At 31.9% G+C, this 18895-nt stretch overlaps 1 protein-coding gene across 5 annotated transcripts in view; it reads left to right on the forward strand.

Moving 5' to 3' along the window:
• Window positions 1-873: 873 nt before the first annotated feature.
• The window catches only part of atl (atlastin GTPase), a 202578-nt gene continuing 184556 nt past the window's right edge, over window positions 874-18895 (forward strand). Inside the window, exon 1 of one of the 5 annotated variants that reach the window (XR_010823805.1) lies at window positions 874-1073. Coding sequence is in view for 1 of the 5 variants with exons in the window: in XM_066739261.1 (XP_066595358.1) it covers window positions 1064-1073 (10 nt within the window). In the remaining 4 variants the exon portion in view is untranslated. The remainder of the gene's footprint in view (window positions 1074-18895) is intronic. The other 4 variants (XM_066739260.1, XM_066739259.1, XM_066739263.1 and 1 more) reach the window with 4 other exon arrangements.

The following is an 18895-nucleotide window of genomic DNA, read 5'->3' on the forward strand; positions in this document are numbered from 1 at the left end:
CAAAAATTATTAATATTATGAAGCACTGTTGAAAATTTAATCAAGATCGGTTGAATAATTTTTAAATGAGAGCTTATGTTACTTCCTAAACTTTGAAAAAATATACATCACATTATTATTTTATTGAGTTTCTGTTATATGCATCATCATATTAATGACGAAAATAGCAGCTAATACAGCCAACGAAGGTAGCCAAGACGCCAAAGACCGATCCTGTTAAAATGGAATTTCAGCTTATCAAAGTCTTAGCAAAGATAAATTTTTCTCGATTGAAACTTCCATAAAAGACATTACTCTTCATCCTAAGTAATTAATAATATGATTTTATGTGTACTCAGTTAATTGGCATACGATTTTCGGCATAAATTCTCAGTTTTGCAGGTACGGTAATCGAAATCTTTTACTTTGCAAGTGACTTTTCATGATTGATCAACGTCATGAAGGATATCCTTCATGATCAACGTCCTTCCAAATTGACCAATCACATTTAGTCATTCATTCTCGAACGCATCTTAGGTATACTTCCAGTTCAAACTACAGTTTGTAGTCTAGACTACTCTAGACACTTTCTATACCACGTAGAGTAGTATATTTTGTTCTCGCCACTTAGGGCCGGTTTTTCCACCTATTGGTAAAATTTATCTGCTTGGTAAAATTTACAAACTGTAGTAAATTCTATTCAATTTCAAGCTTTACCAAACGGATAAATTTATCCAGACGTTTGCCAATAGGTGGAACAACCGGCCCTTACTATGTAGCGTAGTGTAATTCAAGATGGCGGACTTGGCAACGCTGATTATATACAACGGCCCCTATACCGGCCCCGGGCCAAATGCTTGCAGTGCGTGCACTGTAGAAATTTTAGTGAATTTTTATGTTAATAATGGCTTTTGTTGCATCACTGTGGCCAGGTAAAACAAAGATGAAATCCGATAGCAATCCTAATCACCCAACATTCAGCTTTCATTCTAAAAAGTTCAGAGCCCGGAAATGATTAAGTGTATATTACATGATACTAAACATCGTAAAATCTTGACAAGTGATACTTGCTACTGATTCTCATATGTATGTCCGTGAGTATTTTTCCATATATTTTTATGCATTTAATTTTAGAAAATGTTCGAATAACAACGCTTGTAACTTATATTACACATATTTTTAAATTTAATAATTGATTATAACTGTAGTAGCATACACATGTGTTAAAAATATATCACGTCAGTGTGCGCTTTTTTGACATTTCTTTGACTTAGTAGTATTTCGATTAAATTTGGTATAAAATCAATTCACACTTAAGCACATCCTTATTTGTTTTTTTCTTTTTCGTATAATTTTATATTAAATTATAAAACTAAGTTTGCAGCTACAAGAATTTTTTTATTGAATTTATTGCCCTCCAGTTTGGAAAAGTAAAACTACATTTTCAATTAGTTTAGGTTAGGTGTCAAGTACCAAGAGTACACTATATTGAAATAGAATTTATATAGTATAGTTATTAAATTAATACATTTATTATATATTTTTAATCACTAGTAGTTAAATAAAAATGAAAGAACGGTTATAAATATCGACTGTTTACTTACGTTAAAGAGATATTTTAAACAGGCAATACATTTAATTTTCCAAATGAGATTACCTTTTTTTACAATTAATGTAAACATTGATGTAACAAAAATTTTTTTGTTATAATGTGAATTATAAATTAACTTTTTTTCTTAATATACCTAAGAAAACTAGTATTTTTCAGCTTTAATTGAAGTATTAAATGCAATGTCAAATTTTATTATTAAGTTTACGTAGTTTAAAGTCTAAAAATCCTCGTACATTATGAATAGTAAACACATAATGAATTATTTAAGAAATTATAGCAAAAATATTTCTTTGCAAGAAAAATTCAAATATACCTAAAGTACAAAATCAATTGAAAAGTGTTTCATAATACTAATAGGTTATTAATTTCATTATTATCTTTTTGAAACAATAAGATACAGAAATGTTAAATTTGTTAAATAATGTTTATCCTACATATATACACAAGGTTAGGTTGTATACATCTGCAAAAAGGATATAACTTTAACATTTAACTTAACTAGATTTATGGCATTAGCTGCTTTAATAAGTTTTTTATTATATTAGAGCACTTGCAATCAATAATGAAACATAATTAATGCACGTCTGATATATCAGCATTATTTTTCAATCAAAGCTTTTTATATGAAAAAGGATATAAGTACAAAATAAAATGCATAGAACATATAAGTGTATTAAAGTAAACACCTATTGAAAATAATATAATTATTTATTTCTTAACCTTTGATAAGAATAGCTTTTTTTTCCAAACCCTTTATCAGAATTAGCCAAAAGTATACCTAATATGTTACATAGATCTAATTACAAATCTTTCCTGGTTAGTATCTATACAGGTGGTCTGTTCTTTGTTACTTAGCTGATATACTAGTGCATTAAATGAAAAAGAAAAAACATATGATTGTCTTGTTTTAATTAATTATACTAAATTTTTGTGGAGCAAAAATGAATAGACCCAGCATATAACATAGCTTGTATCTCTATTTTAGAAAGTGGAGCAGTAATTAATCTGAATTAAACAGAAATATTTTTATGCATACATATACGCTAGTAAAGTACTAATACAATCATAATGTTGGGAGATTGTATTGCAATATATGTGTAGGAGAACGTACTCCCAAAAATGCTAAATGTTACTGATAGATAACACTGTTAGTATGCATATGCATTACTACACATTCTCACTTCACTGTTTTTGTATTAGTACTTTACTAGTGTATACATACTGAATATATGCCTTGCAAAATAATTCTATTTCTCCTTGTAGATCCAAATAACAAATACTATTTTCAAGTAGGAGCTTCAATTTTTTAAATGGAATCTCTTATTATCAAATATTCTCATAACATACTTCTCTATTCACTATATGCACACCTATACAGTAGCATTAGGTTATGAATGTGTAATAATGCATATGCATAATATCAGAACTGTCTATAAGTCAATTTTCTCACTTTTGCCAGACTATCTTTGTTTATGTATACAGCTGCACATTCTCATCTGACTGCCATTAGTAGGTTTGCAAGGTCCCAATAGCTTTTGCAAAAATTTATTTCTCTTTTTTTTATTTTATTCTTCTTTTCTAAGCTATTCTTATTTGAAAGTATAATATGTAAAGGGTTATGTCGGTATGCATATCAGTAATATACTGGGATATTTGGATAAAACGAATCAGACCATGGATATAAAATACTGTTTAACTTCGTAACTAGAAGAGATAGCAATTTTTGCTATAAGACCTTTTTAAAGCGTCTTTTAATTTGCATTCAAAAACGTCTTATTGCAAAAATTACTACCTCCAGTTACAAAGTTAAACAGCATTTTATGTCCATGGTTTGATTTGTTTTATCTGAACAACCCTGTATACTCATGCGAATCCACAACCATATTCGTTTTCAAATCTAAACATCTGATAACCGGCTGGATGAAATTATAAACTATAAATCAGATTCTGTGTAAAGTCCTTGAGATAAGTTATTACAATATGTAATACAAATAATGGTTAAATTTACAAAATTGAATTTTCTACTAAAAGCAACTATTTTTAGTTTGGGTCATCTGTAAATAATACAACTGTTTAAGAGAGTATGTTCAGTATATGTAGAAACATGTTTGATATCATTTCAAATTACCTATTTTCTAACTGTTTAGAAGAGTATTACAGTTGCTCTGTTATATTCTATATTTAGTTTCTCTGGTCTAGTACCAAAGACTAAAACCAAAAATAAGTTTCAAACAATTTAACTGCTTCCACGATTTCAAAAAATCTAAAGATGCTTAACAAAATTTTTAAAGTTTGAGATTTTTATAGAGGGAATTCCCCCAGTACCAGACGCTTAACGGGAATCCGTATACCGACATTACAGGGCGAAAACTATTTCGCATACAGCATCGGTTTACGGATTCCCGTTAAGCCTTTTTTAGAATAACTAAGAAATTATGATACCTTCATTATCCTAATTGGTGTGTTTCGGAAGCTAATAATGCCAGTGATGTAAATATAGTTAAGGTGCAGTCTGTATTATGGTAATAATTGGATTAAATTAACATTAAATTTTGATATACGAATTTCGGAAATCCGAAACTGGCACTTAGTACCGAACACAGTTGTAGGAAGGCCTTTAATAGTGGATTTTTATGATATGTTATTAATAATAATCCAAGAATCATAACATATACAGCTTATTTGACATTTAACATTTTTATTAAATAATTAAAATTACAAGCATCTGTTACATGTGTAATTATAGTTACACTCTGGAATATCTGCACAAACCTCATGAATCCATTTTTTTTTTCAGTATTTTGTTAACTATTTATTATCCAAAGATTACTGAAAACAAATGTATAAATTATAACATTGATTGAGATGGGAATTCACAAGCAGGATGGAAATTTTTATTGTGCGGTATTGAGGGACAATAATATGTCCGATAGTAGGGAACACAGTCGTTGCTTCTAAATATACTTTTTATCTAAAAAAAAACAATGTGGGATGACAAAAATATTTACCAAAGACCTAATGAGAGGATATAAAACTTATTTCACTTAAAATTATAAATTCTGGAATATTTTAAAATTTACTGCGTGCAGTCATTTGCCGATCAAAATAACAACTGAATATATATTCTCACAAAGATACATGATCTCGTCACATATTGATGCATGTTCTTTGTTTACAATTAGTCAGGGAGAAATAGCATTTGAATTTCCACTTCATGCCATAGAGAATTTTAATTTTTTTATGTATAGTTTAGAACGTTCTTAACCTGCAGGCGGCCGGAAAGTGCCGATCGGCACACTTCAAGGTTAAGCCTTTATGTCAGGTCCATTGGGAACTTTTTCTATAGAAAAATAATTCAAAGTATGACTTATGCACGCTCACCAAAATGCCGGCCGCCTACAGGTTAAAGAGCTCCTAAAGTCTCTAATACGAACGAGGTCGGGAAGGTTATTATTATTTCAAAAAAATGTTGAAAAATGCGTTTCTTTCTGGTTTAACTTAAATAACTCACTTATTATTAATCGTATCAAAAAATGTGTCAAATAAAACTTGTTCGTAATTAAATTTTCAATAAGATAGGTGGAGTTTAAAAAATCAATTTGTTTTGTTTATTTGCAAAATGATTAGTACAGGAAGTGGAGAAAAGTTTAAGTAGTGAAGAACCATATAACAAATGCTTGATTGCTACTAAAAGTTCACTAGAAGGTGTCTTTTAGTTAGTAGAATTTGCTATAAAAGCCATTTTTTGATATTTAAAAATGGCGGCCTATTGCAAAATTATTTATGTCCAAACTTTAAGTAGCTGCCAATTTTTTCCTGGCGGTCATAAATTAATGAAACCAATTGCAAAAAATTGGTATTAACATTATTAACAAATAGTATAAAGAGCATATTTTTCATTAATAAACAAAGCATTTTTAATTGAAAAAACCTATTTCTATCGTCCGTATTTCAGCAACTATTGTATTTTAACAATTGCAATAAAATGCATCGTAATGTTTATAAAAAACCATGAATCTAAAAAAAAATCATGGCGATTGGAGCAGTTTAAGCTGAGATCATCAAGTTTTACTTCATGGTGCACTACGTCGAAAGTATTTGACCTTTCGACCTGAAATTTGCCACAGTAGTAGTGCACATATCACCCTATCACCTAAATTTTTTTTTGAATCTTTCATTCAATTTTTGCTGTTTGCGACGAAGAAGAATCTGTTAGAAATTACGCGCTCGGTGGTAGCGATCTCCTCGCTACGTGGCGTGGTAGTGGGGGTAGCGCCTGAACAGTGGAGGAGGCGCGCTGGAGATATTAAACAACTTAATTGAAAAATTTATTTCTACATAACCAAAGGTCGTAGATGGATGATTTTTTTTTTTAATTGTATATCATTTTTTCCGTAATTTCTAGCAATATTTATAAAAATTTTATAAGAGTACGGCAAGTGTCAGAAAACTATGCTTTTTAACTTATTTGTAATTTTCAAAGATTCCGAAATAAAGTACAGACATGTTTTTAAATTGCATAGTTAAATATTCATATGATATTTAACTGCAATTTAGAAACATGTCTGTACTTTATTTCGAAATCCTGGAATATTACAAATAAGTTAAAAAACATAGTTTTCTGACACTTGCCGTACTCTTATAAAATTTTTATAAATATTGCTAGAAATTACGGAAAAAATGATATACAATTAAAAAAAAATCATCCATCTACGACCTTTGGTTATGTAGAAATAAATTTTTCAATTAAGTTTTTTAATATCTCCAGCGCGTCTCCTCCACTGTTCAGGCGCTACCCCCACTACCGCGCCACGTAGCGAGGAGATCGCTACCAACGAGCGCGTAATTTCTAACAGATTCTTCTTCGTTGCAAACAACAAAAATTGAATGAAAGATTCAGAAAAAAATTTAGGTAATAGGGTGATATGTGCACTACTACTGTGCCAAATTTCAGGTCGAAAGGTCAAATACTTTCGACGTAGTGCACCATGAAGTAAAACTTGATGATCTCAGCTTAAACTGCTCCAATCGCCATGATTTTTTTTTTAGATTCATGGTTTTTTATAAACATTACGATGCATTTTATTGCAATTGTTAAAATACAATAGTTGCTGAAATACGGACGATAGCAATAGGTTTTTTCAATTAAAAATGCTTTGTTTATTAATGAAAAATATGCTTTTATACCATTTGTTAATAATGTTAATACCAATTTTTTGCAATTGGTTTCATTAATTTATGACCGCCAGGAAAAAATTGGCAGCTACTTAAAGTTTTGACATAAATAATTTTGCAATAGGCCGCCATTTTTAGATATCAAAAAATGGCTTTTATAGCAAATTCTACTAACTAAAAGACACCTTCTAGTGAACTTCTAGTAGCAATCAAGCATTTGTTATATGGTTTTTCACTGCTTAAACTTTTCTCCACTTCCTGTACTTCATTAATCATTTTGCAAATAAACAAAACAAATTGATTTTTTAAACCCCACCTATCTTATTGAAAATTTAATTACGAACAAGTTTTATTTGACACATTTTTTGATACGATTAATAATAAGCGAGTTATTTAAGTTAAACCAGAAATAAACGCATTTTTCAACATTTTTTTGAAATAATAATAACCTTCCCGACCTCGTTCGTATTAGAGACTTTAGGAGCTCTTTAAGAACGTTCTAAACTATACATAAAAAAATTATAATTCTCTATGGCACGAAGTGGAAAAAGTGCTATATTTTTGTACCCTGACTCCCGACTAAAGGTCTTCATGTTTCACATAACTTACAAATTAAATGCTCTTAATTATCAGATTGGCTAATAAGCTAATGTCCGATAGTGGGTGCCGCCCGGTAATGGGGGACTTCCCTCTACTTATAATTTGTGAAATTATGATAACTTTACATAGTTTAAAAGCCTTGCTCTGTATTATGCATTATTTGATTTTTTATCTAAACTGTCTTTCTTTAAATGCTCATTCAGTATTTTATTATATAATTGAAAGCATGGTACTGAACATCATAGATCATGGGGTTAAAGCTGGTTGCCCCTTAAAACTTAAGAAAAGTATTGTCCACACAACAATATTCAGGTAATACGTATTAAGAAAGGAAACATCTTTCCTTGATTATTAAGAATATTTTCTAAATTTGGACTTTGCTGTCGATTAATACATTAAATTAGAAAGATAATGATATAGATTTTATTAGGGATCTCGATTGCTAAGGATGAGTTGATGAGGGGTAAAACAAAACATGTTGGCAAAAATCTCGATTTTTGATCACTTAGAGAAGATTTTTTCGAACCCTTTGAGCATACTTTATCCAATTTTTAAATTGTACTGTCGATTAGTACATGTATAAGGGAGAATGTCTATTTACACGACCAAATTTTAATCCTTTGTATTTAATTATTTTCATTAAACCATTACAGCCGAAGACGGTCGATTTTAGACTATGTTTTTGTAGCTAAATTTCAGATATTTAATGAAGTAGTAACTGGGTCTAAGGTGTGATTCTTTATGTTTTTAGGTGTGCTGAATCAGTATCCGGGCTAAAAATCCATAAACTTTGACCATTAAATTAAAAATGGCGGTTTTTTTGCAAAAAAATGTCAAACATTTTGTCATTTTCGAAGTTTACGTTTTTTTTTCAGGCATAAAGCGTATAAATATATGGAGATTTGATCAACCATCGCTGCACAAATTTCCTGAAGTTTAACGATTAATTTTTACGTACATACTTTATCTGCCAAAATGGCTGGGAAAATGCAAAAAAGTAAAACAAATTGAATTTTTTCTTCATTAATTTTTTCCATAAGAACTAAAATCTGAAATAAATATTATTCGAGAATAAAAATGTCTTAGAATTGATTGAGGAATTCTTTAACATTTTTTAAAATGTTTTGGAAACCTTTTTTGAATATTTTAATTTTGCAATTTTTCAAAAAATCAAAAATTATCTCTAAAAATACTCAAAAAAAAATTCGAGAGTATCTTTCAATCAATTCTAAGATATTTTTATTCTTGACAGTTTTGATCAAACTTTGTAGTTTTCGAGAAAAAATTTATTAAAGTATGTGTCTACACTTAAAAATACATGTAGTTAAAATTTAAATAAGGTTTTTCTCGACAACTACAAAGTTTGATTAAAACTGTCTAAGAATAAAAATATCTTAGAATTGATTGAAAGATACTCTCGATTTTTTTCCAGTATTTTTAGAGATAATTTTTGATTTTTTGAAAAATTGCAAAATTAAAATATTCAAAAATTGTCTCCAAAAAATGTTAAAAAATGTTAAAGAATTCCTCAATCAATTCTAAGACATTTTTATTTTCGAATAATTTTTATTTAAAATTTTAGTTCTTATTGAAAAAATTCAATTTTTTTTTACTTTTTTGCATTTCCTCAGCTATTTTGCAAATAAAGTATGTACGTAAAAATTAACCGTTAAACTTCAGGAAATTTGTGCACCGATTGTTGATCAAATCTCCATATATTTATACGTTTTACGCCTAAAAAAAAACCGTAAACTTCGAAAATGACAACATTTTTTAATTTTTTTGCAAAAAACCGCCATATTTAATTTAATGGTCAAAGTTTATGGATTTTGAGGCCGGATTCTGATTCAGTACACCTAATAACATAAAGAATCACACCTTAGACCCAGTTACTACTTCATTAAATATCTGAAATTTAGCTACAAAAACATAGTCTAAAATCCACCGTCTTCGGCCTTAATGGGTTAAGAAGAAATTAATTTACAAAAGTAAAACTTTTTGTATAGGGTATATATATATTTATCTATCCAAGTATATATTTTTTAAGAGATCAATGGTAAAATGACGGAGCTGCGTCAAACACAAACGGCAGCAGCAATTTAAAATCGGCATACACTCTGTGTGAGCCCGTGGCCCTTTATCTGCAACTAAAACAATATTTTCTTGTTTAAATTATGTGTACCTTTTATATGACATCGAGAAAAATTAAAAAAAGAAGCTTTTTTTTAAATATTGATGTTAATAGAATAAAATATGTTTTTTGAAGATGTTAATTGTGAACAAAAATATCTTTTTTTTTTTTTCAAAATTTTAAAAATTAACTTTCGTTATACAGGGAGTATCAGCAATGACGTTTTTAATTTTAACTATATATTCTGGAGGATAAACTAAGTAGAAAAATCCTATATAATAACATCCGTAAAAGCTACATTGCTATGGTAAATTAATTTTAAGGTAGTTGTCTCGCTGGATTCAGACTGTGTATTAGTCAGACATATCTTAAATTTAAAATATAAACAGAATCCTACTTTATAATTTAATTAATAATGATGAAATATTAAATGTTAGGTGAAACCCAATGTAGAATAAAAGTTTGCACTTTTATATTTGCATCTAATGCCATTTTATTAAACATCATCTTTCAATTATTTTTTTAATTTTGTTTTTTTTTTAATTTTTATTTTTCACTCGATTTTAATTTTTGAGGTGCCATATTAATTATGAAAATATACTCTGCAACTTCATCGAATTAATTCTTCAATTTATATACAGAAACAATAATAACATTTGTTCTCATATCATTAAGTATCTTTTTTTTAAATAAAAGAGATTTCCATACACCTTAATCATTATTATAAAAAGCCGACTCAGTGAAGCTACAGAGTATAATTTCATAATTAATATGGCACGTCAAAAATAAAAATCGTGAGAAAAATAAAGTTTTTATGAAGAAAACCACGTAAAAAAAATAATTAAAAGATGATAGTTAATAAAACGGTATTAGATGCAAATATAAAAGTGCAAAATTTTCTTCTACATTGTGTTCTAACTATTATTTGATATTTCACCATCATTAACGGGGGCATATCAATTAGACTGCTATCTTTTTATAAATTTGTTTAATCATGAAAGAACCAAAGAATATTTAACAAAAGTTATTGATTTATAAGTAGCATATTTAACATTTAAGAAAGATTTTTCTTTTATTTATTTATTTTTTTCATTAAATGTGGCGGACTTATGCAGCCATTATTCGGATCCTTTTGAATATCAGTGTACACGATTACGACTACTCTTTTGATCTGTAACAAAAAAGGAAGAAATATTTTAAAGTTTTAACTATGTTTATCATATGAATTATTGAAAATGAAAAAAATTCGTTTCTGACACAAAAATTATGAAAAGCTAAAAAATGACCCTATTTTTTCCTTTGTTTTATTCATAAGAAAGCAGTTTATTATTAAAATTTAAAAAATCAATTATATTCATCTAATAGGCAATAGTATAAGGAAGCTGTGTGTCAGTTTTCAGGAAAATTCGTTTAATAATTTTCTGCCAATCGTGTACACCAATTGAAAAAACGCAAGTTGTGGAAAAACCCATTTAAAGTTGGATATGTTGAATAACTTACAAAAACCGTAAGAAGTAATAGATTGAAATGACTCAGCGGTTAATCAGCTATACCTGCACCATCATGTTACCTTATGTAAACACAATACTTCTAATAGCTTTTCAAAGTTATACTTAAATCCAAAACCGTCATTAGCAGATTTCATCTAAACCAATAACAAAAATTAGGCGAGCGAGCGTTCTGACTCGAGCGTGCTTTGTTTACTCAAATGGCTGTAACTTCAAAACGAATTCGAATATTGTCATAAAACTTTGCAGGCATATTCTTTAAATATTATTCAACAAAAAAAAGATTGATTTTTTGAATTTTCTAATTGGTATATGCCACCCTTAAATAAATTATAAAGTAGGATTTTATTTATTTTGAATTTAAAATATGTCTGACTAGTACAGTCTGAATGCAACGAGACAACTACCTTAAACCTAAAAATCAGGGCTTTCATTTAACCCTCGGTGCGCACACATCCCGAAAATACTATACTGCACACACTGGGTCAATTTGACCCAACAGCTTTGAATGACGGTTTTTCGTATACCATGCATGCAAGAATAAAAAAATTAATTTCTGTATTTACCCTGAACCTTTCTTTATTACATTATATAGTTCTTGTTAGACATAATTATAATAAATTATTTGCAGACTGTTCAAAATACGAGCATGGCAGAGCAACGGCTTTCTTACTTGAAAATTGTGTAGTTATTTCAAATTTGAATTTTAAAAGCTCAAACATTTGGTTTCTATAGATGAAAAGATATTCTTCAACGTGAAAATAATAAGACTTTGTTTGGTTTCAAAAAATATATTTTTTTCAACATATTAATGGCACTTGGGTATTGACGTTGTAGCGGTTAAAAACACCATACGTGATTATAATTAAGATATTGAACTAATAATTTATAGTACTTTTATGGCATTACTTATCTTTATAATTACCTAAAATAAGAGAAAAACCAAACCACGGGTCATTATAACCCAGTGTGCGCACCGAGGGTTAACGGACAAATTACTTCACTCTCACTTTCTTTGACAGTTGCCTTTCGAAAAACAAAAGAGGTTCGTACTTACCCACCGTTCCGTATTGTCGTTATACGAGGAGCAGTCAATAAGTTTCCGGAATTTTGTTGTAACATTTAAATATGACTTTCTTTGTAGTAATTTACTCAGTTCCATTTAAAGTAAGCTCCTTTCGAATACACACACACTTACTCCATATGAAGCTGAAACTGGCGGCCAGAACTAGCAGCCAGCCGACGACGCTCAGCAAAACTTTTGTCACGGACTGTATCATTCTTAAATATTCAAAATTAGTACACATGCTAAACGCAAAGGGTAGCCAGGCTAAAAATTTGTAATATATTCCTTATAATATATGTAAGACAATAGGGCTATAAAGATTTTGGGGCAGCGCTTCCTATTTTATTTAAAAAATGAAAGTTCTCATATATCGTAAAATAAGTGCAGGCCAAACGCAAAGAGTATCTGGGCTGAAAATTTTTGCATATATTCCTTGAATCATATGTAAATCATTAGCACCATGAATATTTTGGGGCAGCGCTTCCTATTTTGTTTAAAAAATAAAAGTTCTCATATCTTGCAAAATAAGTGAAGGCCAAACGCTAAGAGTATTTTCAGCCCAGATACTCTTTGCGTTCGGCCTGCACTTATTTTGCAAGATATGAGAACTTTTATTTTTTAAACAAAATAGGAAGCGCTGCCCCAAAATCTTTAAAGTGCTATTGTTTTACATAGGATTCAATGAATATATGCAAAAAATTTCAGCCCAGATACTCTTAGCGTTTGGCCTGCACTTATTTTGCAAGATATGAGAACTTTTATTTTTTAAACAAAATAGAAAGCGCTGCCCCAAAATATTCATGGTGCTAATGATTTACATATGATTCAAGGAATATATGCAAAAATTTTCAGCCCAGATACTCTTTGCGTTTGGCCTGCACTTATTTTACGATATATGAGACCTTTCATTTTTTAAATAAAATAGGAAGCGCTGCCCCTAAATCTTTATAGCCCTATTGTCTTACATATGTTATAAGGAATATATGTACAAATTTTCAGCTTGGCTACCTTTTGCGTTTAGCATGTGTACTAATTTTGAATATTTAAGAATGATACAGTCCGTGAAAAAAGTTTCGCTGAGCGCCGTCGGCTGGCCGCTAGTTTTGGCCGCCAGTTTCAGCTTCATTTGCTCCATCGCGCCTGCCATTCTTGGAAATAATTATAGGAGTCCTCTTTTGGTATTTTTCGCAGTTGAGCCGTTGCGTTTATTCTGATATCCTCGATGGAGTCAAAGCGACTACCTTTTAGGCTCATTTTTATCCTCGGAAAGAACCAGAAATCCGATGGTGCTAAATCTGGTGAGTATGGAGGTTGTAAAAGGATGTGAAATAATTTTTTCGGCTAGCCATGTCTGCACAACAATGGATGTATGGGAAGGAACATTACCGTGATGAAGTAACCATCCTCCACGCCATTTGCATGGACGTTTTCTTCGAATTGCCTCCCTAAGCCTTTTCAAAACTTCCGCATAAAAAGGGCCATTAACGGGATCCCTCACGCCTACTTTATCGACAGTTCAAGCCAATAAACAATTCGTTTAATAAAAGTCAAATGCGAAGCAAATTGAACAATCGGGCATTTGTTGGACAATGTGCCAGTCCTAACGAGTCAAACGAACTTAAAAACACTCAAATTAGTTGAAATATAACGCTGTACCATTGTGCCGCGTTCTTGAAGAGAGGTTACTTTTGGTTATTTCCACATCAAGAACGCGGGACAGTGGTACAGCGTTATTCTTCATTCGATTTGAGTTTTTTTTAAGCTCGATTGACTCGTTAGAATTGGCACCTTGTCATAAAGAAGCCCGTTTTTGCAATTTGCTTCGCATTTTACTTTTATTGAACGAATTGTTTATTGACTTGTACTGTCGGTAAAGCACGCGTGAGGGATCCCGTTAACAACTTGGCCTACTGGTACAAATTCATAGTGTCTCAGGCCTTCGTTGTCGAGGAACACAATAAGCATCACCTTTGTCTTAGATTTAACATGTCTTGACTTCTTTGATCGGGGAGAGAGCTTTGTGTGCCATTCTGATGATTGTAACTTTGTTGTTTGGTCATATGCGTATACCCAAGCTTCATCACCGGTCACAATTTTGTCAAAAAACGTCGAATCTTTCGTGCTTGTTTCAAAACATTCGCCTGCAATCAACTGCCGAATTTCCATTTGATCCGGGAGTAGCTGCCGTGGAACAAATTTTGCACTAACGCGCTTCATCTTCAAATCTTCTGATAGGATTGCGTGTGAATGGATCCATGAGAGATTCCCACCTCTTGTGACAGCTCGTCAATGCTCATTCTCCGGTCTGATTTGATCAACTGCTTCACTTGCACGATCATTTCTTCATTTCTAGAGGTTGATGGTCTTCCACTTCGATATTCATCTTCCAACGATTCCTTTCCACCCTTAAATCTCGAAAACCGCTCGTAAACGGCTGTTTTTTTTTTTTTTTTTTTTAGAATTGTCACCATATACTTTTTGTAAAGACAACAACGTCTCTGCAGCAGATTTTCCCAATCTGTACATGAATTTGATGTTCGCCCTTTGCTCAAACTGCGATATCGCGTCAAATCCTTCGAACTCACTATTACGCTTTACAGCACAGCAGTCACGCTGCCTGTTTTGACCTGTTTAAACCTGTCAAATTTGTGGCAACACACTACATGGATTATATAGCAATGTATTTCTTGTTATTGTTTCATAAGTACCAAACTATGTTAAAATTCCGGGAATATATTGACTACACGTCGTATTTTTAACGGCTACCTTAGGATAGAAGAAAATTGAAAAAAAATTACTCTAAAAAAGTTCTAGTTTCTTAATGCTGTGAATTTTTTGCTGAATTTTTTGTCTTATAGGTAATAAGAAATTAATTAAAATCGAAAAATAGATTTTATTAACACACTGCGGGCAATATCACAGATTCATAAAAACAAACCATTCGAAAATTTATTATTTGTCCCCATATATATATATATATATATATATATATGAAAGTAATAAAAAAATTAAAAATAATTGTTTAAGCCGATTCGACATTTTTATCCGGAAAAGCCCTTTACTATTCCGCCAGGGAACATGCAATTAAGTAAAGAAGACTTACTTTTCCGGCAGAAATAAATCTGCTACTATTTACAGGAAAAATATTCCAATTCTGTCTTCGTTCGTCAGTTACGTCATGTTAAATTGTCGTCCTTTGTCTACTATTTTTAAAAACTGTTCAAAATGTCTTCCCCCTTGGTTCGATAGAAAATCGCGCTCGTCGCAGCAGTTCTGTCCATACGTTGTCCAGCGTACGTTCGTCTATGTTTGTAATCACCGCCTTTAAACGTTCGAGTGCTACCTCCGGCGAGCCAAGCTCTGTAACATAAACTTCATTTTTCGGGTGACCCTAAACGAAGAAGTCCAGCGGTGTCAGATCTGGAGAGTGAGGACCCCACCTTTAAGGTCGTCGATAAGCGATCCATCGATTTGGAAAATAATTTTCCAAAATCGCGGAAGCTCGTCGAGTATTATGAGGTGGTGTACCGTGCTGCTGAAACCTCATCGTGGTCCGCAGGTCTAACGATACATCTTCAAGCAACCCAGGGAAATCTTCCTTGAGGAATCTCGCATATGCTTCCCCATTCATGTTCTCTGGAAGAATAACCGGCCCGATCGTATGAGTCCCTATTAACATTTAGAACGCCGGGGTTTTGACGACATTTTTACCCTTTGAAAAGCAGCAATATTGATTTATATTTGTTTATGTTAAGCCCCCAAAAAAAAACGATCTGAAATAGTGTCTTATATAAGACGTTCCGGCGCTCCAAAGGTTAACCCGACTCGAACAATTAATTTCCACCTGTGCTGGCAGTTTCTCACACATATGGTGTGTGGATTAAACTCGGCATAAGTGTAAGAATGATGAAAATTGAATGTTCCGGCACGAGTAAATAGGGATTCATCCATAAATAAAATTCTGCGATGAAAATTAGGATTGACTTCTGATTGTCTCAGAAGCCAACGACAAAAATTAACACGTTTTGCAAAATCAACTTCCAGGAGATACTGAATAGGTGTTTGATGGTACGGATACAAATTGTCAGCCTTTAGAATTCGATATACCGTCATATATGAGATTGTTGCTTCTCGAACTATGCGGCGAGTGCGTTTTGTCGGATCAGCTTCTACTAAAATGCAGTACTTTTTCCGTCTGGCGTCTGTCACGTACGTTATGTCCACTTTTCTCTTGTCTTGGCAAAAAAGAACCTGTATTCATCAATCTCTGATAAAAATCTGTGTATGACCTCCTGCTTGGTTGTCCTCTGTTTGGATACCTTTCTCTGTAAATTTTCACCGCCTCTGCCGCCACTCCTCGAGCTTCTCCCAGGATGAGCATCATTTCGGCGTATTCAGCGTATTCGGCGTTGGCGAATTTCAGCATTTTTAAAACATTCAAGCATTACTTATATCCCATGATATGCAGTTCACTTTCACTTTATCCGAAAGGTCCGAAAGACTGATTGTTTATTACCGTGACAAACAACAACGCATCGGAAGAAGAAGCCGGAAGTTACTTCATATTTTTATTTCGAAAACATGTGAGTGGTTAAAATGCCGAATTTTACCAATGAAGAGTACGCAGAGATTATGCTGATCCTTCGAAAACCTTGAGGAGTGGTGGCGATAATTTGCAGGCAAAGGTATTTAAATCGCAGAAATTTTTTCCAGAATGTTATAATTAATAATTACATCATAGGGATTCTGTTAAAAATAAGCAGAAAATAAGTTTCATTAGGACCAGGATCAGGAATGTAAAATATTAGGAGGTAATATTAATAATCGGTGTAGTTGCGTGAGTGTGGCATGTATGACAATATGGATCGGCGGAGAAGTACAAACTTTTTTTGTTTTTTGAAGGAGAACTCTCAATGAAAGTGAAATTAGAGTAATTTTTCCGTTGAATCAAAGTCCTGATTTATTTGTTTAAAATTGATTTATCTCAGCAATGATGCTTTTCCAGATCTTATAGTATAGGACTTTTCGACTTAGTTTAGTCCGAAGAATATGTGGTTAAAATTAAAAGCATCATTGCTGATACACCCTGTATGTGTAGCTTATCCACAAAAAACAGAGTTCTAGTTTTAATTTTTTTAATTCGCTATGTTTCTTGACACTTGCACTGGTTTTTCATCTTTTACTATCCATTTTTACTGCTTAAATGGATATTTAGCCAGGCAGACCGAACTATCGAGGTAGAGAGGAAAAGGACCGCCATTTCAGCTCCTTAACGCCGCTCTTGCGGTCACTATTGGTACTATGTTCAGCACTTAGGGCCGTATATTTTCTATTTCTTAAAGTAAATCAAAGAATATATATTGAACTTTTTTTCGCTATACACAGGCTGGATACTTTTTTTCACATATCATGCATTTGCAATACAAGCAAATTAGTGAAGAAAAATTCAGGGCATTAATGATTTCCGAATAATTTGTCAAACCCGGCAATTCAAACGAAGCTGCAGTTAGCCGCAGATTGCTAGCGGCCGATACGGGTATTTTTGTCAACACTGTACACGTACTATGTTATGCGCGACTTAAGTAGAAAACGTAAATTCTCGCTAGCGCGCCGTATGTAGTTAGACACACTCTACGTGCCCCTACACGATACGAGCGACTTAATAACGCTCAATATTATCTAAAGAAAATACAATAAAAATAAAAAAATATGCATCTTTTTCCTTATTTGATAACGAAGAGATCCATATATGTTAAAAAGTGGCACGGCCACCGGAAATAGCTGAAAAAAATTATTTAAACTTAGATTTCGTAGCATTTTCGTTGCATCAACCCATATCTGACTGTCTGGTGCATAGTAGGAAATTTTTTTCTACATTCCAAAAATATGTCTCTTTTTCCTTATTTGATAACGAAGAGATCCGTGTATGTTAAAAAGTGGCACGACTACCGGAAATGGATGAAACAAATTAAGGAACGTCAGATTTCGTAGCATTTACGCTGCCTCAACTAATATTTGACTATCTGGTGCATAGTAGAAAATTTGTCTCGCCATTCAAAAAATATGCATCTTCTTCTTTATTTAAAAACGAAGAGATCCATATTTGTTAAAAACTGGCACGACCACCACCATAAGTGGTTGAAAAGAATTAGAGAAACTTAGAATGAGCTACATTTGTTCAGATTTTTCTTTTGGCTAAGTTTTACTCCGCTGTTATCCACAGGAAATTCCTCAGCCAATTGAAACTATATGCAATATCTTCGTTATATCATAACGAAGAACTTGCATATTTTTTTATCAGCCTTTGGAATTTCCTTGAATGCAGCAGCCGGTTATATATGCATGTAGGGACAAAATTCACAGCGAAATCTGAGTTTCTTTAATTTTTTTAGACAGTTTCCAATTCTCAGGACACTTTGTAACATATAAGGATCTCTGCATTGTGAAATAACGAAGAAGATGCATATGGTTTAAATTGGCTGAGGGATTTCCTGTGGCTAACGGCAGAAGAAAACTTAGCCAAAACGTAGAGAAATCTGAAAAAATGTCACGCATTCTAAGCTTCTCTAATTTTTTTCAACCACTTCCGGTGACCGTGTCACTTTTTAACATATATATGGATCTCTTCATTTTTAAATAAGTAAGAAGATGTATATTTTTTGAATGGCGAAATAAATTTCCTACTATGCATCAGACAGTTAAATATAAGTTGATGTAACGAAAATTCTATGAAAGCTAAGATTCATTAATTTTTTTTAAGCCATTTCCGGTGGCCGTGCCACTATTTAACATATATGGATCTCTTCCTTATCAAAGAAGGAAGA

The sequence above is a fragment of the Prorops nasuta genome, unplaced genomic scaffold, assembly GCF_024137725.1.
Source record: "Prorops nasuta isolate Cenicafe-Biocafe unplaced genomic scaffold, Cenicafe_Pnas_1.2 PNAS00020, whole genome shotgun sequence".
NCBI lineage: Eukaryota > Metazoa > Arthropoda > Insecta > Hymenoptera > Bethylidae > Prorops > Prorops nasuta.